The sequence below is a fragment of the Daldinia loculata genome (assembly GCF_022478755.1).
Source record: "Daldinia loculata strain CBS 113971 unplaced genomic scaffold F4817scaffold_6, whole genome shotgun sequence".
NCBI classification, from domain to species: Eukaryota; Fungi; Ascomycota; class Sordariomycetes; order Xylariales; family Hypoxylaceae; genus Daldinia; species Daldinia loculata.
This window is the reverse complement of record NW_026054860.1, coordinates 813,878-836,098: the sequence shown is the minus strand read 5'-3', so window position 1 is coordinate 836,098 and position 22,221 is coordinate 813,878. Positions and strand designations below refer to the sequence as shown.

Genomic DNA, 22,221 nt, shown 5'->3' with positions numbered 1-22,221 from the left:
AGGAAGATACATTATGTAGCTAAACACTAAGTTTCAGTTAAGAGGTTACTTATAGTTGCTTCGTTGAATTTTATATATCCTTCAGAAGGCAATAAGCCTATAGTATTACAAGTTCTTATTCACTTCACACGACAAGCTAAGCAAGTAAAGTGCTCTTTATGAATTGTTCCGTCAGTTTATTAGGATCCCAGTGGATGGGATGTAGAACTAGGGGAGCTATCATGACATTTGCTACATCAACTAGCAAAGCTTGCTGCATATATTGCAAAAGGGAGCAGCCCTAGTGCTACGCATATGCAGCACTGTCTATCCGGATTAAATAAGACCCCATAAGAAGAGAATCTCAAGATCAACGTAACCTACACCCTCCACTTGTCAACTTCTCCCTGGTTAATTCAACCCGAACCTTTCAAAACTTTCAGGGCTTCCTGGAAGTTAGTAATGTCGCGCCCAAGTTTCTCCCTGCGTCGCTTGACTGGCGTATCTTCCGCTGCGATCATGTCTAGCTGCTCTTCGGTGAGGTTCAGCACCATCTCGGTGTTGAAGATCTTGAGTGGGCTGCATTTCCCTTGCAATAGATAGTGATTGACAACCTGCTGACAAACGACGTCGACGAACCGCTTACGAGAGACTTTGTAGTAGCTCTTAAGTATGTCGTGCATATACTCCTGAACATGTTCCGAGTTGGCCATATTGAAAGACAAATTGTTCATTTGCACATCGCTCAGGAATATACCCTTCTCTGTGCGGCTTGTGTTGCCGAGCTTGGTCCCATCTGTTATGGTCACCATTTTCTCTGATCCGAGTTGTCGAAGAGCATCCACTAAACGGCCGCTCTGAGCCTTTTGAAGGGTGTCGTTGAAATAATGATTCAGAGTCAAGGGGGGGCCGTCACGCTCAATTTCGAGTAGGAACATCACATGGTCGATGGCTTTGCGATATGCATCCTGTAGCTCATCAAGAAGATGCCCATTCCATAGCTCTTCACGAACACGTTTGTCAGGGCAGGTTTCTTTAATAGCTTCGACGATGAAATGGTGAACAATCCAAATAACTCGGTTCACGTAATCCAGCGTGATATACTTCCATTTCTTAGACTGCTCCTTGAACATGGTTGAAACAAGGGCAACACCAAACTATCGAACATGTTAGTTAGATAAGATATCACGAGTGTTACACTGTACATACTGTTCCAAGATCTTGTCCACGACTATCTTTATAAACTCCTGCGATATAGTCCATGATATCACCTTCGCCGCTAACGTCTTCCATGATAACGTCTAGAGAATCGTCCAAAATCTCTTCAAGTTCGGGGTAGGTGCCGTCGTCAGGGTTGGGAACCACGTGAGTACTAGTAAGACTAACAACTGGTATGCGCACCTTCTCATTTCCCTTCTCCTCAGGTGTTAAGTCGGGGGCAAAAGGCCAGGTGTGTCCATTTCTTAACATGACATCCGAATAGCTTTCATTCGCTTCAACGATGCGCGTAATAAGCCTAAGATCGTGTCTTTCTTCGAACATCTTATTGCCGGTGTAGTATGCATTGAGAGCATCTCGGACTAGGGCCTGGAATGCCTCGCTTATCTTGTTGAGGTACGCTCTCTGCGTGTGTTGATGGCCTCTCGATTGACCCATCTTGTTGAGCTCTGACCTTAATGCTGACAACTCCTTCGCAACATCCGCTTTGAGTTTTGGAAACTCCTTCTTGATAAGCTCGACAAGAAGCTCACGAACACGCTTCTTCAACGCTTCCACGCCAGCCCTTTCTGTATTCCGAAGAGATGACCAAGGGGCCTGGGAGAAGAACCTTTTCTCATCGGCCTGACCTTGTCTGAGTGTCTTATGTGCGTCGTCGGGACCGCGATTCTTGACGATGTAATATCCAAGCAAGAGGTCTCCCCTCCTGCCAGTAACGTGGTCGATGGCAATCTGCTGCATTGTGCTTTCAATTGCTAAGTCCGGTTTTGTCAGAACGGCCATAGTACGAGTCATCGAGGGATCGGCCTTCTTGGCTAGCTTCAATATTTCTTGTGTCGCCGGGTCTACGTTGCTAGGCATGATCGCTAATATACTTGAAAGGGGTAACTGTATTAGTTGAGCCCTGTTATTAGAACGTGGATTACAACTTACATAGTCCTCGGATCCTTCACTAAAGCGCCAAGTTAGTATGTTATAGCCTGGCTTTTGAGATCGTAGAGAAAACCAATAGAACATACTGTAATTCTTCACCATGTTCATGACGAGTTCTATATCAGCCTCGGTAGTGACGCCTAGATATTCGTCAGTATTGTTTCTGCGCGGTCGGTGTACTGATGAAAGAAAAGTCTCACCTTCAGTTTCTTTTCGAAAGATTCCAGGAACATCGATAACCGTGAAGTGATCCTCCTAGCGTTGTCATGTTAGCAATACGCCTCTTAGTATAGATGTTATATTACATCATAGGACTTACCTCTGGGCCAAGCTTCTCGATCTTAAGTATATGCTCACTGAATGCTGGAAGACTGGAACCATCGGGTGATGTAGACTTTGTAGAGCTCTTTATTCCCATGGCTTCATTTGCCTGCGAGCGATTGTTCAGTAGTAATCCATAAGACCTCAAGAATAACATTAACTGACCTCCATAAACAACTGAGCAAGACTTTCGGGGGTTATCGCTTTCAGGCTGCGGTGAAACTTTTTGATACGCGCCTGGTCGTAAGTAGAGGCTTCATCATGAGGGATGATGGAAACATGTATGCTCTCCTCTTTCTCGCGGCGACAGGTGATTTGAGTTGCGTAGCGTGTGCAGAGTTCTGCATCACGAGGAAATCCGAAATGGGTCAGACCCTCGAGCACTGAGCTCTTTCCTGATGATTGATCTCCAACAACTACGAGCTAGAAAATGTTAGCATTTTTATATCGAGTTTCTCTGGCGGTAGAAGAAAGAAACATACCTGAGGTAGGGCAATCTTGGTTCCGATAAGCTCGCGTAGCTTGTCAACTTTAGTTAGGATGGAGAGGTTTCCAAGGTTTGACTTCTCCTCGGACATGGTGCTCTCCTCGATGCTGCCCATTTTGAAGGACGTTAGTTGTGCAATCAGATGTGTCAAATGATTTGTGAAGTTGAGTTGTGCTGCAATTGTGGTGTTTTGGGTGGACAAGGTCACAGGTGTGAGTGTTTAAAAAAGTCGTAGGATGGGATACTTGGGTAAATATAGTTGCAGGAATACAAGAAAATTACCCAGGTACCTCAGGTACCTCAGGTATATTGTATCAAGTTGAGTAGCCCCTAAGGTTGCCTTGTTAACATAACCTGACGTGTATGCCGTATGCCTAGCGTTGGGTTAAGTGGCTGTTGTACTACATCTCATCGATTTGCGGGCAGAACCAACTGGCCATATTGAGGCCAAAGAGTTGTTGAAATTAATAGGCTACCGCACTAAGTACCTCGTAAGTAATAGCGAACTAAAGATTAGCTTGCGAGCCTCAGACGCCTTAATCCCGTTTGCACGAGTGGTTATTTGTTAAGGTTGTAATGTGATATGTAACATGTCAATAATATCCTCGAGGAGGCAAGGCAGTTTTCACAACAGCTCACTACCAGGCATATCGTATAGTTCAGGTACTTAATCTTCTATGCTGTAGCAGTGGCTTCTTCTTGGGACTACGAGAATCCTAACGAAGCGTTATCTTATACCTAAGTGTATAGATTTGCAACCGGGTTCACGGCTGGGACTGTATCACAGCCACCGGACAAGGCGCCATGCCGCGCAACTACTCCAACAAGCAAATAAGGTACCTAACCTAATCGTCACAGGATTACCAGATGTTATTTAACCAATAGGGTAGGAAAAAAGCAGGTGTGTTTCAGGGAGACCGGCGTGGCGGCAGCTGCAGCCTGCAGCTAATCCTAAGTCGAGAAGGTACGGCTGAGGATTAAACCTCGCACTTGCCCGAAACTATTAGTTGTATTATTTAGGTTTAGACCCGCTATCCTGACAGTGTCGGTAGTTGACTTCAATTCTTAAGGAATGCATCTGAAAAATGCATCTGAGAAAGGGCACGAACCTAATAGTTGCCAACACATTTATATTTCTAGGCCCATTCGTAACGATATAGCTAGTTCCCGTCCCTTAATTCCTAAACCAAATCATAGCATCCGTGACATATGTAACGGTAGTAGTTATACACTATTTCCATAGCTAAGGCTGCCTACCTAACTAGGATATTGAACTGCGTCCCCTTCATAAATAAAGGAAGGCCTATGTAAGGGACCCAATCGAGATGAACTAGAGAGCCTTTTCTCTTGGACCAGTAACCTTCTCGAAAGTCTCCAAGGCCATCGTCAAGGTATGCCGTCCCTGGGTCTTTCCCCTGAGCTGGGTATCGTAGTCGAGCATTTCAACAAACGGTACCCGAGCCGTAATCTCCAGCATCCGCAGGCGGCCTTTCCGCGTCTCCCGAAGAGTCGTTTGGAACTCGTATGGGTCTGGCGGGGCGTAGATATTGGATACGTTGACAATATCGCCTTCTTGAGCTTGGGTTTCTTGCATATCCCTGACTTCGAGGACGTGCCCCCCACGACCTGTGTGTATGTCGTGCTGAACGGCACCGGCTGACACTTCGGGGCAGACGATTGTGACCCTCATAACTGGCTCGAGGATACCAATCATGCCTTGCTGGTGCGCTTCTTTAAGGGCCGACCTTACTGCTTTATTCGCTGCACCGACCAGGTGCGAGCTTGGAGTTGAGCTGGAATTGATCGAGGCATCATACGTGACTGTAACAAGGCACTGATGCATTGGTGAATTGCGGCGAGGACCTCTCGCAAGTGCTGCTATTACACCATTCGTGAGATGTTGCCTTGTTTCCTCAATGTTAGGCACGAAACCCTCTTTTGGAAACACGACCTGAATGATGTTGCCATCTCGCTCGAGGTAGGTTCCTGATAACGTATCGTTATGATCCTCTTGGAGAGGCTCAATTACTACAGAACATGCCGCCTTACCAGATTTGCCTGCTACCACCCCATCGAAAACAGCTTGATGAGGGGCTGTCGGCGCAGTTAAACACTCTTTGTAGTCAACGGAGATTTCGCCCCAGTATGCCTCGGCTTTATAATGGTTCTCCAGACGATCACGCGCAACTTCTAAGTGAAGCGTACCCATCCCAGAGAGCGTGTATTGCTCTGTTTTTTCATCCTTAGACCACCGCAGACTCGGATCTTCCCTAGAGAGATTCTCTAAGGCCGTCTCGAGAGCCTTTGCACCAGTCGGGTTGTACGCATCGAGAACAATAAAAGCCACAGCGGGAGGTATTTCAGGCGGTCGTACTTGTATAGTAGCAAGTTCCGTCTGTGGTGCTGAATTTGAATTGAAAGCAAGTAAGGTGTCTCCCGTCCTCGCGGCCTTCAGGCCCGTAATTGCACCTATTTGCCCCGGAGCTAGGTGAGGTATCTCGATGGTCTTCCCTGCCGATATTTGCATCATGTTGAGAGAGCTTTCAAATTGCTGGAGATTAGCATTCCACGTGCGGGTGTTTTTCTTGAGAACACCGTAGTAGACCCGCACAAATGTGAGCATTCCTCGACGGGGGTCGTTAACTACTTTGAAAACCGACGCCAATGCTTCGACACGCGGCGGAGGCTTTTTAGAAGGCTTCGGTGCTTGAATGACGTGGCTAAGGGGTTGATATGTTCGACCTACCCGGACTTCGAGCTCGGGACGATCTGAAGGACTAGGCAGATAGTCTATGATCGCATCAAGTAGAGCAGCAACGCCGATATCTTTCAAGCTAGATCCTGCAAAGACGGGTATTAAAGATCCATCGCCGGTATTAACAACACGGCGAATACTCTCTTTGATAGCTGCGTCAGGCAGGTCATTTCCGTGAGCAATCCATAATTCCATTAGCTCATCGTCTTTCTCGCAGAGTTGTTCAATCAACCGCTCCCGTGCGCGTTCGATCTCATCCTTGATTGTACCCTCAGGTAATTTTCTTGATAGTTCTTCAGGGGCATCTTTGGTTCCCATCCAACTGACAACAGAACGACTGATTACATCTACTATGCCTTTTACAGTCTCATTTTGCCACCAGGGTATCTGACAGACTAATGGCATGCCGTTGAGCTTCAGCCCGATGTCTTGCACGGACTTCTTAAAGGAGGCACCATCGCGGTCGAGTTTATTAACGAAGACAATTCGAGGCACTTTAAATTCTTGAGCAGATGACCAGACTCTCTCTGTGTGTGCCTCAACGCCTTCGACTCCGTCAATGACGCATACGGTCCCGTCGAGAACGGGTATGCAGCGCTCGACCTCAAATCTAAAATCCACATGGCCAGGGGTATCAATCAGGTTGATGATATATTGCCGACCATCTGCGTTTAGGCGTTCTTTTGGTGGCCAGTTGAAAGTAATGGCAGCAGATTGGATTGTAATTCCTCTCTGTCTCTCCATTGGCAAGAAATCGGTCACAGTGTCTCCCTGATCAACGTCTAGGGTACGCATCAGTCATAATATGTCAGGACGAACGTCTACTTGACTTGTTTCCTCTTTCTTCAAGGGCACTTAGACATAGATTATACATGGCTAATAACTTACTTCCTGCACGTTTTAAAGCACCACAATTATAGAGCATCTGCTCTGTAGTAGTTGTTTTCCCCTATATAGTCGTGAGTGTTATGGTCTATAAGATAATACTTATATCCATAAGAGACATACTGCATCGACGTGGGCAATGATACCTATATTTCGGACATATTCAATTCCAGTGTCCCGGGGAGTAGCTGTATGACTCGAGAGCCGTCTGACACTGAAGCGTGTGCTTCCATAGTGCCTTAAGTATGTTGACGAGAATATAGCCAACTGAGAGCGCCCCAGGGGAGCTCGGCACGTGAGTGCGAGTAAGCTCATACCCGCAGATTCCAAGAAGCGAATGCAAGGTTCATTACTAGGTAAACTACCGAAAGCTGGCAATGGATAGACTCGGTTTTCTATAAGCTATTCGGCTCGCGTAGCTTCCTGTCGTTGCAATTAACTTGTTGTCGGAGTTGGAGAAGTTTAGGTGCCTAAAAAGAAAAATACCTAGGTACCTATCATATAATTCTCTTGCAAAAAGCATTGCAATTCAGTACAAAAGTGCACAGACCAATGAAGTAGAAGTCGCTAAGCAAGGGATAACACTGTAACCAACAGCTGATAACGCACGGACCAGTGCTTAAGTTCCTAATGTATTTCGTACACAGCTACATTTTAGGGTAGGTGCATACAAGTAGTACAGTACCTAGACATAGGCAGACGGCAGGATTCCCCACCGATGATGATTTTAGTTCTATTATGTACTTGCGAAGGCAGCCCGTATCCCGACTTCATTATCCTAGCTTCTAAGTCATTGCTTGCTCTCAGTTAGTTTTGATGAACTAGCTCGAACATTGAGGTTGCAGTTTAGACCTGCAAATACAGATTATTACAATCAGCCATTGCCGCTCAGTAAATTTTGTGGAATGCGACCCCTTATCTAAATCTATCCTACTCTCCCGCTGGACCTATCAACTTCTTCCAGCCTTTCCTCCAACCGCCACTCTCTTTCAGGACGCAATGGATTACCGCTCTACGATAGTCGATGATGAGCATCCCGCAGGCGCTTCCCCTTGGGGATCATCATCACCCGCGGCCTCACCGCGCCATAACGAATCTACCTTCAGCTCTATAGGCAACGAACCACCGCCGTCCTTACCATATCAATATACAGCCAACGACTCGAGCAATGGATTCGCGCATGATGACCCAGGCGTTAACGCTTTCAGACGGCCAGACACAGCCAGTAGCACGGCTTCTACGTCAGCGTATGATCCCTCAGAGCAATCAGCACCCTCGGAAGGACAACAGGAGCAGCCTACCGAAGCCGACGCGAAGCAACCTCAGCCTCAGCCTCAACCGAGCACACCGCCGAAATCGCAACCCCAAGTAAGGTCAAGAGGCCCTCAGTACAAGTTGCAAGCAAAGATCACAGGATTGGAGCGCACGGGTCGCAAAGATCCCATCTTGAGATTCGACGTACATGTAGGTTTCGACGTTAGGAGTCTTTGCGCCTTATAATACTAATTTCTCTAGACAAATATCCCTAAGTTCCGAACTACCCAATTCCGCGACGTCCGCCGTTTACATTCCGAGTTTGTTAAACTCGCTGAACACCTCATATCTGCCAACCCCGATGCCCTAGTCCCGGCTGTGCCGCCTTCGGTTACATCGGCAGGCGCCGGAACCGACGAAGACGAGTCGAGGGTAAAAGCTCTCATGCAGAGATGGTTCAACTACGTGTGTAGTAATGAGGTTCTTATGAGAGATGACGAAATGGTTTTGTTTGTGGAAAGTGATTTTGGGTATAGTCCCATGGTCAAGAAGAAGCAGCCAGCAACAGGTGTACGGAGGAAAGTATTGAAGCAATTTGCACCACCCCCCGACGACACGCCGGAGCTAGCAGAAGCACGACCAATAGTGAAGCTATTCTATCTAGGCTCGATGGATGCGGGACACAAGGTTGACAAACTCGTCAAGTCCCGTAGAGGTACGTCTACTCTTTTCTACGAGATTATCAGTAGTTAACATGGCAATTAGGCCTAGGATTGTCAGAGTCCGATTTCGGCGTCAAAATTGGCGCAATGCACATTCAGGAGCCGCATCAAGGTCTAGCAAACGCATATCGGAAACTCGGCAAGATCGTGCAGACGGTGGGTGACTATCATGCAGCCCAGGCGACTGCCGAAGCAACGACCCTTAGCGACCCGTTTCAGTATCACTCGCAGGATGCCTTCATCGTCAAGGAAACGCTGACGAACAGGCAACTGCTCATTCGCGAATTCCTACAAGCTCAGGAGACCACGAGGACCAAGCTTAACGCTGCAGACAGGCTAAGAGCCAGCAACACCGTGCGACGGGACAAGGTAGACGAGGCCATCACCGCTCTAGACGAAGCGAGAAATGTCGAGCTAGAGCTAGCGCAGAAGACAACGAGAGTAACGCAAACGCTAGTGCAGGAGCGTCGTAAGTGGTTCGCGAGAACCGCCGCGGATCTGCGCCTGAGCATCCGCGAGTTCGTGACTCGCGAGATCGAGGCGGAGCGGCGCACCCTCGCGCTCCTGGAGAGCGTTCGGCCCGATATCAGAGCCATCGATGCCTCAGGCGGCCTAAGCAGACTAGGGCGCGAAGCCCACCCAACAATCCGCCGCGCCAGCCTTGCAGCAAGCCAGGGACCCAAGGGCGACTCTTGGAGCGGCGTGCCCCGGCGCACGGACAATAGGAGTATGTCGGGTAGCTTCATGTCCAACGTGGCCGAGGACGACGACGGAGAGAACGCGCAGCACCCGGGGTCGAGGGCGCTCAGCGGCACCACCATTAATCCGAGCCTGGCCGGCCTTACAGAGGAGGATGACGAGGACCGCGTGGACGCCAGAAATGCTGCGAGCCGGTTGGCAACGAGCACATTCTAAGATGTTGGCACAAACGAAACTGACTTATCGGGGAAGCGGGTTACTAATAAGAGCCGGAATCGCCCCCTTTCCCCTCACCGCAACGAAGAAAAACTTTTGTCGTCGTATACCTATGTAGTCATTGTATGTATGTACGTGGGATATTCCCCTCCCATAGCCCTTGATCCCAGAGCAGTTTTTTTTTTCGGCGTCCAATGAAATCAGAAGCGTAGCTTGCATGCTTGCCCCCCTTGGCTAGTTGGTCTCTTCTCGCCTGTTCCTCGGCCGTGGTCCTAAAAGTTACAGATCAGATATGTGCCTGGTAAGGAGCAGCAAACCCTTACGACGCCTTGGTGTCACCCCGAAAGTAGGATCATATTCCGAGCACGACCGGACGTAGAAAAGCTTGCTTGGCTACCGTTTCGGTGCGACGGTATCTGCGGTGCCCAGCCGCACTACGGTAGTATGGGCATGCAAGATACGGCGCTCGCAGTAGCCTGTTTCATGCGGCCGTCGCTCATGCACGTTCATCAGGTTCTCGTCAGATCTTTCTGGACGGCCGGTATTTCCTATATAGTGCGTATCTGCAGCTCACACCAATATGGAACTATAAGGTGGCAAAGATTTTTTTTGGTGATTCACCACCAATCAATCCTCGTGTAAGCCTAGAAAGATCAATATAATTATGTGCCGGCACGACTATCCTCTTCGTATTCTTGCTCTCTTGATGTGAAATTCATGTATAGCGTCATCGGGTAACCACATGGAATGCAGTATATAGTATCGTCGTACCCCCGCTGCCTTCGAGAGCTCGGATCATCGTCTTCTTGCTTCGATAACCGTGTAGGAGAGCTACACAAGCTAGACATGCATGCATAGCATATTTCCTATGCATACTAACCTTTAGGTTAAAAAACTTCGATCTAATGTGTTAAGCTTTACAATCTATATCCGTGGATATATCGTCAGACCTAACTGTTTTTGCCTCCTCAGCCGAAAGTGGACACTGCTGCATATAGTTGGCACCGAGAGTTATGACGAAGCTGAGCCGATCATGATTTCCATAGCCTGCCGGCAGTCTCGATGTTGTTGATCGTGGGGTTAAGTTGGGGGGGTAGTGCGTAAAACTACCAAAGATGGAAGCATGGAAACAGAGGCAGCGGCAGCGGCAGCGGCAGCGGCAGCAGTAATTCCATAACGCAACTCCTAAATGGACGCTATACTAAGTGGCGATGATGAATATGCGTAGTCACATACTTCCGGCTATACCAATATCCAACAAGGTGCAGATATGCTTTACATGCCTGCATACACTTACTTGCGTTAGGGATACTAATAAGATATAGAGTATAGGGTCATATGCAGCGCCTCCCTGGACAATTGGCGTATACATACCAGGTATGTACACGTACATGCACGGCCATGCTACTGGTACTGTGGTATATCGTTTGCTTTTATCGGCTTCGTTGCTACTTCATTAAGATGCCGTTGGAGCCATGGTGTTATAGCGTTATCCTTAAGAGACAGGTATATTCACGATCCAAATGTAGCCATTCGATCCATGAGGTGGCTGATTTACTACGCATTAAGGCCTTTAGCCGGCCCGAAATTCGCTAGCTTGCGATGCTGTCAACCTCCGTTCGGGGGTGAACGCTTAGCAAGCGTCATAGCAGACATCCTCGCATCATTCATGTAATACGACACAAATGTGGTATGAAACCTCTTGAGAGAGATGTAAGCGGGATAAAAATAACTCCAGGTATGTCAAGATAAGCACCAAAGGCTAGAGAACTGTGCGAGGACATGCATAGTAGCTTTGTAACCCGCTAATGCTGGGTAACCTACCCTGGACCTCAACGTCGGTAGTTCGACATCATCGTATTTAAGTAGTCGATATGGCCAAAGTCGGGGAGTTAAGTAGTGCTGGCCCGGTCTTGTGGGTAGGATGTAACTCTGTATAGGACACCCAGGTTGTATAGCAATCCTTTAGCTAGAAGACTGGGAGACTGGGATTGTATCAACCTTAACCGTTGCGTTATCAGCGTGTAGCTTGGAATGCTCTGGAGTAAAACAGACTATTATCAGTAGGACCGGGGTAAATATACTTCACCATCGAAGAGCCATTTTGAGCACAAAGCTTAGCTGCGCGACGACCTATCACAACCTCAGCGAGATCGGTCGACATGGCCTACGGGCGTTTCACGGCGTCCTTTCTGTTGGATAATGGTGTATGGAGAAGACATGCTTGCAGTTCCGAGAAGTTCTAAGCCCGTCCGTCGTCTTACAACTTGACGTAGAGAAGCTTATTCAACCCTACCGCCGAAATTGCTCCCGAAAGCCCCGTCGCGTTGCATGTGCGTAGCCTCATGGATCTTGAAGATCCATTTACGGAGTAATAAGACAGCTTGTAATATGCCTAGCTTCTTCGGAAAACAGGGTAAACAAAGTAGCAAAAGACGGTGTATTGCTAGGTCTAGACCAATCTTAGAATATTAGGTACTTTACCCACACGCTCATGGTGAAAGAGCTGGATGTATGATCTCCAATTTCTCCAATTCTGTCCAGCGGGACGGAACCCCTCAAAACAGTCAATTGGGGCAAAGGGACTAATTTCATCACCTATCTGTCGAAGATTAGCAAAATATGATAAGATACTAACTGCATGATACCGTATGTAGTAAAGGGAAAAGCATTCCGGCTTCCGAAATGACTGTCGACAAAGCTCAATTGGCTACATAGAGGCGCGCCCAGAATTCCGTCAATGGACAGACAGATCTGCGCAAAACCGAGTCACAGTAACACGACATGGCCCCAGCAGTTGATCACCACTTGGGTGCAGGAATACCGGCCACAACTCCGAACTAGTTTCGAATCGGTTGCGATAATGGTGTTTCCTAGAGCTGACTCCCAATGGGACGCGAGGGGCTTCTGTACCTTCTGCCGACGCTGGCAATGCTTTTCTTTTCTTTTCTTCTTTCTTGCATGTCGTAGTTTTGCAGAAAATTTGATGGAACATGTGAAAAATGATATCGTGGTTCCTGTGGTACGAGAGAGTTGCAATATGCGGCTTAGGTAGGGAGCATACTATATTCATGCCGTGTCAGTGCCAAAAACAAGTCGACGACACTCAGGCACACGGCATGGAACTGTAATTCTGATAGGTAGAACATAAGCATTAACCAACGTGTGTAAGCGCATCATGGCCAAGCTATGATGGTGCAATAGACGAAATCTAGCCCACATCGCTCAAGCATGTGGTTCGACCCTAACCTACGTATGTAGTTGATAATGTCGAAGACTTGGTACACAATACTATAGACAGGGGATGCTCCTTTCGTTGCGCTCGTTTGTTGCCGTCCCTGCTGCCATGTGCGAGCATCTCGCTGCAGGCCCGGGGGTAGCGGCAAAATAGATTCTTGGAGAAGAATCGCATAGACGAGTTCGTAGCATGACAGCGTGCTCCTAGGCTAATAGTTCCTTAACGGACCTAGCAAGAGACGTCTAGGCCCTTAAAAGCCGATCCTTTAGTTGAATGGATAATTCAAGTCCTATTGACGATAGTTATAATACGATAGGAAGTTGTTGGTTCTTAGGTAGGTGGTAGTAGAAGACAAGTTGGGAACGGACAGAACATTTAACTTAAGTGGTAATGATGTTCCACCACGTTCCACCGAGCAAGTTAAAGATTATTGGATGGCAACGACGTTTTTAACTTCAATGTTCTTGACGGTTCTTGGGACGACGTTCCTTCCTAGCTCCGGGATCATTAAGCTATCTAGTATATATACATATGAAACTGGTTATCACATTCAATGTTATTATTGGAAGGCACATACATGGTAGGCAAAGTATATGTATCTTGCCTAGGTAGGTAGGTGCAGTGCATACTCAAAGCTTCGAGGATGCCCCGATTAGGAAATCCAAGCTCCGCTTTTGAATTCCATTTTCAATTTTCATTCCCTACATCTTCTCTTACCCTCACCACTCTTACTCTGACATGCTGTAAGACACCTATTCTGATCGATTGCATGGACCGAGGGACAGTCCCGTATGTTTGGAAATCATATATCCTTATCTGTATTGGACTAACTCGATATCCCAGGATTTCAGGGTCTTCAGGATTTCAGGGTCTTCCCCAAATCTTTTAATCTAATTATCTCATGAATTTTTAATATCAAGATGACGGCGAAATACCTCCCATCTCTTTTAGTCAGTCTCTCTAGAACCAGTCTAGCCTCTCCTGACGCAGTGTTGGTGGAGTTATCGATCCCGCTAGCCCTCTTCGAGTCCTGTCTAAGGAATATTCAGTCCCTGATCCGAAGCCAGTACTGATTCAATCTCGACCCAATGTCGCGCTTAGGAGACACTTCCGAATTCGCCGCATCGAGAGCTGCTTTTCACTTCCTAGAGTAGATACTAGATGGTATCGATACTTGCCTAGGTATACTGCACACACACCTAAGAAGGACAGATTACAGTATATCCAGTTTTTCACGGAGCCATAGCTATACTACCATCTCAATGGGGCATCTCAGCTACTTCTCTACATACGTCGAGAAGCATGAGGAGGTCGATGGTTGGCATGGTGTGAAGTGCAACCATGTGCCGTAAATTGCGATTTCATACATACGTGATGCCACGTCCTAACTTGCCAGCCTTGTCTGCAAGTATAGTTGGTATTGGATGTATAGGTACGGGATATGCAAGAATGCATGCCTACGACTACACCACACCCATACGCGAGGCGCCATCAGGGATCTCGTTACCGAACTTGATATAGTCGCATCATTGCTAGCTTCTTGCATATGATTTCCCGAGATTGTGAAATCTGCTCTATGCTTTTTGAGATAACTTGTTGACGTTTGACTGGGTCTGGAAAAATTCACACAATGCCTTACATGACCCTGGCTTCTACTCTGACACCAGGATCTACCCTAACGATAATTAACATAGATGTACGCAAGTAACTTATTGTGGTGTTTTCCCATACCTCAATACATAAAGGAGTGGGGGTCCTCGCGAATTCTTGAAGTCAGACTCGCTGACATCTTGATCACGAATTCTTACTCCTTATATCCAGGTTTTATTTATCAAGGGAATCAAAACACGTCGGCTTGGCTTGGTTCGGCTTCTTCGATTTTTCATATCATCCCACGAGCTACCTGGACTATCTACCCTCTAGAGCCCAAGCTCCCCTGTTCACTTACCCCCAAATTTGCTACTCTCCTCCACGCTTTAATCCCGTGCTTCATAGTCTAAAACATCTAAGAGGCTCTTAATTAGTCCTAACTTAAGCCCGTATCCCACTTCATCCCACGCTACTAGCAGTTACTTAACAATGGCGCCCTCCGCAATGGCTGATGTAGCGCCAATGCAGCTACCCGTTTATTCAAAACACTCAAACAAGGTTGCTGCCTCCGTCTTACACGGGCCTCGAGATTTGCGATTAGTAAGTTGTTCCTAATGCCCATGACCCTCTCCTATACCATATCAGCGTAATTTAGGAAGTGGATTAACCTAATTCGATAGGAAGTCAGAAGTATCGAGGCGCCTGGCTTTGGTGAACTACAAATTGCCATCAAATCCACTGGTATATGTGGCTCAGATGTCTCATATTATAAAAAGTTCGCCAATGGTGACCTATGTGCTTGCGCTCCTTTGTCCCTCGGTCATGAATCGTCCGGTACGGTCGTCGCTGTTGGGCCCCAGGTCGGTGGATTCAGGGTTGGTGACCGTGTTGCTCTAGAAGTTGGCGTTCCTTGTGGCCAGTGTGGCATCTGCCGAAAAGGCAGGTATAATCTGTGCAAGAAAATGCGATTTAGGAGTAGCGCCAAGAGTGTCCCTCACTACCAGGGGACTCTTCAGGAGAGGATAAATCATCCGGCAATCTGGTGTCATAAGTACGGGCGAACCCCTATTTTGCCCATCTCGTACCTATATACTGTTGCTAACTATTGTATTAGACTACCAGATCAAGTTTCCTTCGAAGCCGCTGCCCTACTTGAACCCCTCTCCGTTGCTATCCATGCTGTAAATCGTGCTACTCCCACGCCGGGATCTACAGCTCTGGTCATTGGTGCTGGGACAGTTGGACTTTTGACTGCTGCAATGGCACGTCAATCTGGTTGCACGTCAGTCACCATTACTGATGTGGACGCTGGTCGTGTTGACTATGCACTGAAAAAGGGCTTCGCTACCCATGGTTTCGTTGTTCCTAATCCGTCAAATACTTCATCTAGCAGCTCCGTATTCACAGATTCTGGAAGCTCCACCCCCTTAGATCCTGGTGTAATGACCCCAGCAAGTTTGTTTTCCAACTCAATTCACGACCGGCTCGAAACCGCGAAAGGTCTCGCGGCTGATATACTCTCCCTGACGAGGCCGCCGCTAAGTCTACAAAACGACGATGAAGACGAAGGCGTTGATGTGACGTTTGAGTGTACTGGAAAGGAAGCTTGTATGCACACTAGCCTCTACGCTACTCGTCCGGGTGGTAAAGTCATCATGGTGGGTATGGGCACACCGATCCAGACAATTCCAATGTCTGCTGCACACCTAAGAGAAGTAGATATCCTGGGAATATTCCGATATGCGAACACATACGGAACCGGCGTAAGACTACTCTCTACTCAGGGGCAGGGTGGAGCTGGCTTCACCTTACCAAGTCTCGACGACATGGTAACCCACCGATTCAAAGGTCTTGGCGCTGCAAAACATGCTTTCGAACTTGCTAGCAGGACTATGGATGATGACGGCAATCTCGTGTTGAAAGTCGTCATCGAGGCTTAATTCTCCTCGTCTACTTGATCATCATGGATACCCTTCCCCTATCTCCTTTCTTTCGAAAAAACGAACTCAAGCAACAACAACATAGAATACCTACCGACGAAGCAAAAAAAAAAAAAAAGCATTTAGAAGCTTGGGCGACATTGTACTGGTGATTCGGGAAGCAAAAACTTTTATGAACGGCTTGATGGCCTGGTAATGAAAAGTACTGCAATAATTTTCGAACTGAGAAGCACATCTGACATCAGTTCACCGGCTGCGCCGAGATATTTCCTTACGTGTTTATCTTTTTATTGTCATTTTATCACTTTGCTCCATTACGACAAGGCATGGGATGGGTAGACTGGTGCCATTGAGGCTGGGCTGGTGTAGCGCGAACTGGAGATTCGCAACATTCGCATTGGGTGCAGATATTCTGTCGTTTATATCCCGGGGATGCCGACTTTGCGACTCGGCTGGTTAATCTCAACTTTTCTTCACTTTTATTTTTTTCCCCCAGTCTCCCGGACAGAGGGGTAATACCATGATGACTAGCAGAAGCGGATCAATAATTGTCATATAGTTTTAATGGGCCCGATGGTTTCATAAACTAATCAATTAATCATTTGCCTCGTACTTTTTCAGTCCATCGTGAACCTCAATAAGCCTTGTTGTTAACTTAAAGACCTATTGATATCATAATCCCGTCGTAACTCGATTTTGGGTCGTTGCCCAACACACAACTTGCTTAACCTAACCTCTAAAACGCCTTGCAGATGCAAAGAACCATATTGCGAAGTTTACCTCGTCTTGAATGGACGCCTATCCCCTAACAACTATGTCACTTATCAAATCGCAAGGTCTCCCGGGTTAGAATGACCAAAGCCTAGGGGTGTCGAATTTTCTAGCATTCGTTTGTAGTGAGCTTTCGTGCTCTCAACAACACTGTGCTTCTTGCCGACATCGCGGGCCTCCGTGACACTCTGGAGCACCTCGTTTAGGAGCTCCATCAGGTGTACATCGTTGGCCTCGCTGATCATCTCCTCTTCGTAAGCATTCGTGTTGGATGGTACTAATAGCGATAGTCTGTTGACGAGGGCCTGTATAGATCGGAGGATTGTATGGGAAGGAGTCGTCTGTTGACCCTCGGAGAGATTTGTCGCGTTGTTCGGAGATAGGTAGGACGGGGGTAGTCGTTCGAGATATGTTGTGAGAAGGTTAACGCGAGATTGCAACATCTTGATAGCATTTGCCTTGGCCGTGAGTGCCGCAATCAGTTCCTCATCCTCGCTTGTCAAGATGTGCTCTTCTGATTTCTCGTCCTTATCTTGAGCTTCTGTCGCTTTCGCAGGCTGTTTGCCCTTCGGGTCTGACTCTGGTTTCTTCTGGTGCCTGGGCTCGATCACCGTGGCGTTTCCAGCACCTCGAGCCACGAAATCCATGCTTATCATCTCCGCCTCACCTGTCTCAACCGAATAGGGTAGCTCCCTGAATTTCAACTTTAGAGGGGGGTCTCCGTCTCGCATCTCCTTGTCCTCGCCCTGATCTGCCTTCGGTTCATCAACCTCATAGTTGGATTCGTAAATGGTTAGGGGGAGCTTGCTTCCTGCTGCCTGTTGGACAGCCTCTTCGGGATGAAATCCGAGTAGTAGAGACGACTCATTGTGCTCCGATAGGATCCAGTTGTGAATAGGGAGTATGGATGGAGTCGGACCACTCTTAGGCAAAACGGTATACCAGCCGACAAGATCGAGTTGGGGAGATTTGTGTATTGTTTTCACTATATAATTCACAGTCAGTAACTATGACCTTATGGTAAATAGATAGGGTAGCCTACTCTGCTCTAATCGCTGTGCGAACCAGTTGGCATCAAGAACAATATTGCCATCCTTAGCAATAGTGGCACACTCGAAGGCATGCTCAATAGTAACTTCCCTTCCATTCTGTTGTCCTATTAGAGCGCCAACTACAGGCCCCTGTTGCGCTCTCAGGGTATGTCGTGTGATGTAATCTGAGATTGTGAGAAGGACAAGAGGGTGAAGAACGGCCTGGAGTCCAGAGTCTGAAGACTTCTGTGATGAAAGCAGAGGATTTGGATCCACCACACCCATCTTGTTGATTAATGCTTAACCGGGCCAAATGGGGAAGATAACAAGAATGGAATTTGTGAAGTTAGTTTGGTGAATTGTTTTTTTGGTAAATTGTTTATTGTAAGTTACAAGTTATCGCAAGGCTGCAGCTGTACCTTTAAGCAGTACCTGCCTCTAGGTAGGGATGCCCCGCGTTGGCGTTGGCGTTGGCGGTGCGTTGTGGCTTTGCGTCACTTCAACTGAGGTCCACAGGTCCAGGTCCTTATCTAAGACAGGTACGTACCAGGGACAGGGTACATGTATGGAGGTACCTATTAGAGGGGTCTATGCTCCAGCTTAGCCTAACAATTCCCTCCAAATGTTCTCTTGAATTAACAACAACTTCTTCAACCTCCTGAGGTATTCTATGTTAATGAGAATATCTACTTGGTTAGGTGAATAGGACTCACCTACGGATACCTTTTATTATTTAGTCATCACCTGTACAATGGAGAAGTAGTCTTCAACTATTTCTATACAGGTCTTTCGATCATATTCTCATTTGTTATTGGTATTCTTTTCTCTTTTCAAGACAAGTTACGTGAAATATCGTGCAAGTGCACAAGATCATCCCTTATCCGGCCTCTCCTTGACTATCGTTGACTGGATAGAGATTCGATCTGCCTCTTCCCATTGCTCTTCTACCATGTGCTTTTTGAAAGAGACAAAATGGTGTTCTGTGAGGTCCAACGTCCCTTTCGTCTTTGACTTTGATAGCCTTTTTGTCTTAGTAAATCCTACCTATTTTAAACTGGTCGAATCTGCTCTGTACAAATACTTGGATGACTGGCATCGTTACTCTCTTCTTGGTGATTCGGGCCCTTCGAACTATTACGAGCAACTAATATCTGCCGTTTCATCGGCTGGTCCCAAATTTATGAGCAAACCTCACTCCTAGCAATACATATCTAAGAGTCTTCAGCATCAAGCTCAAGGAAGCACGTGGTATTCAGATATGCCGGGACCCCTTAGCGAATGCTATTCACTTCCTTCTGCCCCGAGGTCAGTTATACCTGCGAAACGATCAGACGATGATGTTCAATTTATATCATCCAAGCCTGTTAAGAGGCGAAAGATGAGCGAGCAAGCTCCAAAACCTACGGTCCAGCAACATAATATATCGACAACGCCTACCACACCTATGCCGCCCGTTTCTATCCAGCCTACCGAGCTCAAAGACTCTGATAGACGGATTAGTACAGGCATGGTTGGCCTCCCTTCAGATTTCAATACCATGGAACTCGCCTCTATGCTAAGAGGTGTGTCTCTCCCTGTACTGGAAAGATTCGTCCTCAACCAACCTTCTCGCGGGCCGAGACCTCCAAGCTCACCCGAGCTCTCGCCCAAGCAGTTACCACGAACAATTGCGCCAGCAATGCTGAGTGCCAATTCCAATGGGAACAGCCCTAGAGGCTCTAGATTTGACGTGGCACCTATGGCATATATGACAATGGGCGAAAATGCAGCCCAGCCAGAATCACATTCTACAAATCCACTGAATCCTACCTCGACAGTCGACCAACTACACGTTTTCAAGGCGTCAGTTGTCCATACACACCCATCATCTCCTATGCTAGATAGGTTGCCTAAAGAGGCAGATCCGAAGAGTTTAGCCATGCCGCCGCCCCCAGTACCAAACGCTGAAATATTGGCGACCCCTAAATCTGCACGAGTTGGTTCCCCGTCGAATAATGCCACTCATATTACTACCCGGTCAGATACAACAAAGCGGCCGTGTCAAGTTTGCGCCAGAATGCGGCAACAAGCAGATCTTGCGAAATTCCAAGGGTTTTCTATGTTCCCTCATAATGTACCACATCACATGCTTCCACACATCGCCTGCCATCAGCCGTTTAGTCAGCATCTTCATCCTCAAATGATGGCTATGGGTCCAAACAGCATGCATTCCCTTAGTCCAGGCTTCGCACCAATCATGATGCCTATCAATAGCAACAATTTCACTACCGTCCCAACTCATATGGCTAGCCCATCGCAGATGCCATCGCAGATGAAAGATCAAGTCCACGAGAAGAATTCTAGGCCAGGCCACACAAATATCAATGACCAAATTCAACCTTCATCAACTTCAGCAACTGGTGAAGCCCAGTCCTCCACGGCCTTAAACCCGGTGAAACCGCCAGCGTCTCTTATCCAACCTACCTATCGCAAGCCATCACCAAACTTAATTGTAGATGTTGCAGAGACGTGCCAGGAGAAATTCCCATTCGAAGATGTCGCGAAAAGACATAACGTACCCGTAGAGAAGGTTTTTGACGTCTTCGCGGCCATTATTCAGGTCCCACTTCTACGGTGCCCGACCGATAGGCGAAGAGCAGGGAAACTTGCTACCACACGTGTTAAAGAGTATACGAAAGTTAAGAAAGCAATTCAAGAAGCCAGTAGCCAGAATGATTCCGACTCTGCAGATCAAATAGTTGTGAAGCCTTTAGATATCGCAAATCGGCTGGGCCAGGTAAATCTTCCGGATGGTTTCAACTCAACCTAGGAGAATCGTGAGAAACTAGGAGAATGGGATATGTCACGTTTGAGAGTTAAACAAAAGTGTAGGGTTAAAAGGAGTGAGATTGTTAGTATGTATTCTATCTATCCGATGTACGATGCTATGCGCACAGTATCTTATTAATCTACGAAGGCCATCTCATTTTACCACGCATTTCTCGGCTAATTGTAGCCAAATGTCTTCTTCTTCCTCACCGTCAATTCTTGGCGCAGCATATTTAGTATGCGAGCTACGTACAATAGGACGTACCGTTTTATCGCTATCCAAGGACTCCTCGGATCCTTGACTAGTAGAGCTAGCATGATCAAGCTTATTGATATACGTCTTCGATCGCCGGAGACGGGGTTGCACTGACGGGGCTTGGCGCTCGCCTTCTTCTCCGTTGAAGACTACTACGTTATCACCGCGGGGGCCGGCGTATTTCTTGTTAGTCCGTAGACGTGGCGGTCGGCTCACCTTGGGTTGCTGTTCCTGTTGCAGCTGGAAGTCTGTTTCCGCTTTGAAGGGATCAACGTACTCCTTCTTCGTCGAACGCAATCGCGGCGGGCCCGAGATCCGCGGCAGCTCTTGTTGCTCCACCTGCGTCTGCTTTGGAGCAGCTCTTTTATGCCGCTGACTTCCCGGAACGGAATACGGTACGTCCTCTTCCCAGACACACTTGCCATCAACCCACCTACTCGTGCCCCTAGGCATTATGGCATCGGGTCCACCACCGGGGTACTCGACATCAGCAGAAGACGAGCACAAATACCGCATCTCACCCATCGCGATGTTCGCCGCGCGCTGCACCACCTCCATACGCTCCAACAGCCGCTTCACCTCCTCCATGTGTCCTGCGCGCTTATGCGCGTACACCTGGTCCATGAGCTCCGTGTACCGGTCCCGATGCTCGCGGCGGACCAGGTTCGACGTGTAGATGGGGTCGCACTCGGCGCAGGAGTCCTCGAGGTAAGCGCGCGGTACACTGAGCTCAGGCTGCGGACACGGTTTCCGGCGTCCCTCGTCGCAGTATTGCTTGTAGTGCGTTAGGACGTGTCCACAGGACATCTCGGTTTGCGTTCCGTTGCACATGATGTATTTTCTTTTTCGACTTTAAAGAATAAAATGCTATAAAATTACCTTTTTCTAATATCGAGTCAGGTTTCTACTTCTGCTTCGATATGTTCGTATGCAAGTATCGTTCTTTCGTTGGTTGATTTATGGAAGTCTCTAGATGGATAGTCGCCCTAGCACATTAAATAGGAGGCATCTAGTAGTAAGAAGACATTGTTTAGACTAGAGCCTCTCTAAGAGATAAAGAACAGGGTTCTCTTCGATTCTTATTTCTATACTATTGTTTAATCTGATGTCTTTCTCTA

At 47.5% G+C, this 22,221-nt stretch overlaps 7 protein-coding genes across 7 annotated transcripts; 3 read left to right on the top strand and 4 right to left on the bottom strand.

The window, feature by feature from the left end:
* Positions 1 to 122: 122 nt before the first annotated feature.
* F4817DRAFT_327430 (P-loop containing nucleoside triphosphate hydrolase protein) lies at positions 123 to 3,657 on the bottom strand. The gene is made up of 8 exons (XM_049302028.1): positions 2,934 to 3,657; positions 2,617 to 2,874; positions 2,450 to 2,560; positions 2,331 to 2,385; positions 2,217 to 2,270; positions 2,131 to 2,149; positions 1,189 to 2,071; positions 123 to 1,136 (listed from the first exon to the last, which is right to left on the bottom strand). The coding sequence occupies exons 1-8, from the start codon at positions 3,051 to 3,053 to the stop codon at positions 396 to 398; spliced, it is 2,241 nt and encodes a 746-aa protein (XP_049162548.1). The 5' UTR covers positions 3,054 to 3,657; the 3' UTR covers positions 123 to 395.
* On the bottom strand, positions 3,658 to 7,033 carry F4817DRAFT_327421 (P-loop containing nucleoside triphosphate hydrolase protein). The gene is made up of 3 exons (XM_049302027.1): positions 6,702 to 7,033; positions 6,582 to 6,642; positions 3,658 to 6,475 (listed from the first exon to the last, which is right to left on the bottom strand). The coding sequence occupies exons 1-3, from the start codon at positions 6,891 to 6,893 to the stop codon at positions 4,269 to 4,271; spliced, it is 2,460 nt and encodes an 819-aa protein (XP_049162547.1). The 5' UTR covers positions 6,894 to 7,033; the 3' UTR covers positions 3,658 to 4,268.
* Positions 7,034 to 7,577: 544 nt separating this feature from the next.
* On the top strand, positions 7,578 to 9,469 carry F4817DRAFT_356628 (vacuolar protein sorting-associated protein Vps17; the record flags this gene model as incomplete). The annotated part of the gene is made up of 3 exons (XM_049305811.1): positions 7,578 to 8,042; positions 8,094 to 8,547; positions 8,598 to 9,469. 3 exons carry the CDS (start codon positions 7,578 to 7,580, stop codon positions 9,467 to 9,469), a joined length of 1,791 nt encoding a protein of 596 aa, XP_049162546.1.
* Positions 9,470 to 14,507: 5,038 nt separating this feature from the next.
* On the top strand, positions 14,508 to 16,242 carry F4817DRAFT_242815 (GroES-like protein). The gene is made up of 3 exons (XM_049299062.1): positions 14,508 to 14,897; positions 14,978 to 15,348; positions 15,412 to 16,242. Exons 1-3 carry the CDS (start codon positions 14,787 to 14,789, stop codon positions 16,235 to 16,237), a joined length of 1,308 nt encoding a protein of 435 aa, XP_049162545.1. The 5' UTR covers positions 14,508 to 14,786; the 3' UTR covers positions 16,238 to 16,242.
* Positions 16,243 to 16,764: 522 nt separating this feature from the next.
* On the bottom strand, positions 16,765 to 18,440 carry F4817DRAFT_327408 (uncharacterized protein). Its single transcript, XM_049302026.1, has 2 exons — positions 18,051 to 18,440; positions 16,765 to 17,993 (listed from the first exon to the last, which is right to left on the bottom strand). Exons 1-2 carry the CDS (start codon positions 18,322 to 18,324, stop codon positions 17,062 to 17,064), a joined length of 1,206 nt encoding a protein of 401 aa, XP_049162544.1. The 5' UTR covers positions 18,325 to 18,440; the 3' UTR covers positions 16,765 to 17,061.
* A 233-nt stretch (positions 18,441 to 18,673) lies between these two features.
* F4817DRAFT_327407 (uncharacterized protein) lies at positions 18,674 to 21,016 on the top strand. The gene has a single exon (XM_049302025.1). The coding sequence runs from the start codon at positions 19,298 to 19,300 to the stop codon at positions 20,846 to 20,848; it is 1,551 nt and encodes a 516-aa protein (XP_049162543.1). The 5' UTR covers positions 18,674 to 19,297; the 3' UTR covers positions 20,849 to 21,016.
* F4817DRAFT_242783 (uncharacterized protein) lies at positions 20,926 to 22,064 on the bottom strand. Its single transcript, XM_049299061.1, has one exon. It carries the CDS (start codon positions 21,932 to 21,934, stop codon positions 21,002 to 21,004), a length of 933 nt encoding a protein of 310 aa, XP_049162542.1. The 5' UTR covers positions 21,935 to 22,064; the 3' UTR covers positions 20,926 to 21,001.
* Between the last annotated feature and the right edge of the window lie 157 nt (positions 22,065 to 22,221).

Coding starts and splice junctions, on each gene's coding strand:
- F4817DRAFT_327430 (XM_049302028.1), bottom strand. CDS start 3,053: ATGGGCAGCATCGAGGAGAGCACCATGTCCGAGGAGAAGTCAAACCTT. Junction 2,386..2,449: donor TCGAGAAGCTTGGCCCAGAG/GTAAGTCCTATG, acceptor TGACAACGCTAG/GAGGATCACTTCACGGTTAT. Junction 1,137..1,188: donor GTGGACAAGATCTTGGAACA/GTATGTACAGTG, acceptor CATGTTCGATAG/TTTGGTGTTGCCCTTGTTTC.
- F4817DRAFT_327421 (XM_049302027.1), bottom strand. CDS start 6,893: ATGAGCTTACTCGCACTCACGTGCCGAGCTCCCCTGGGGCGCTCTCAG. Junction 6,643..6,701: donor TCATTGCCCACGTCGATGCA/GTATGTCTCTTA, acceptor ACGACTATATAG/GGGAAAACAACTACTACAGA. Junction 6,476..6,581: donor TGCTTTAAAACGTGCAGGAA/GTAAGTTATTAG, acceptor TGCGTACCCTAG/ACGTTGATCAGGGAGACACT.
- F4817DRAFT_242815 (XM_049299062.1), top strand. CDS start 14,787: ATGGCGCCCTCCGCAATGGCTGATGTAGCGCCAATGCAGCTACCCGTT. Junction 14,898..14,977: donor GGCCTCGAGATTTGCGATTA/GTAAGTTGTTCC, acceptor CTAATTCGATAG/GAAGTCAGAAGTATCGAGGC. Junction 15,349..15,411: donor CCGGCAATCTGGTGTCATAA/GTACGGGCGAAC, acceptor CTATTGTATTAG/ACTACCAGATCAAGTTTCCT.
- F4817DRAFT_327408 (XM_049302026.1), bottom strand. CDS start 18,324: ATGGGTGTGGTGGATCCAAATCCTCTGCTTTCATCACAGAAGTCTTCA. Junction 17,994..18,050: donor CGCACAGCGATTAGAGCAGA/GTAGGCTACCCT, acceptor TGAATTATATAG/TGAAAACAATACACAAATCT.
- F4817DRAFT_327407 (XM_049302025.1), top strand. CDS start 19,298: ATGCCGGGACCCCTTAGCGAATGCTATTCACTTCCTTCTGCCCCGAGG.
- F4817DRAFT_242783 (XM_049299061.1), bottom strand. CDS start 21,934: ATGTGCAACGGAACGCAAACCGAGATGTCCTGTGGACACGTCCTAACG.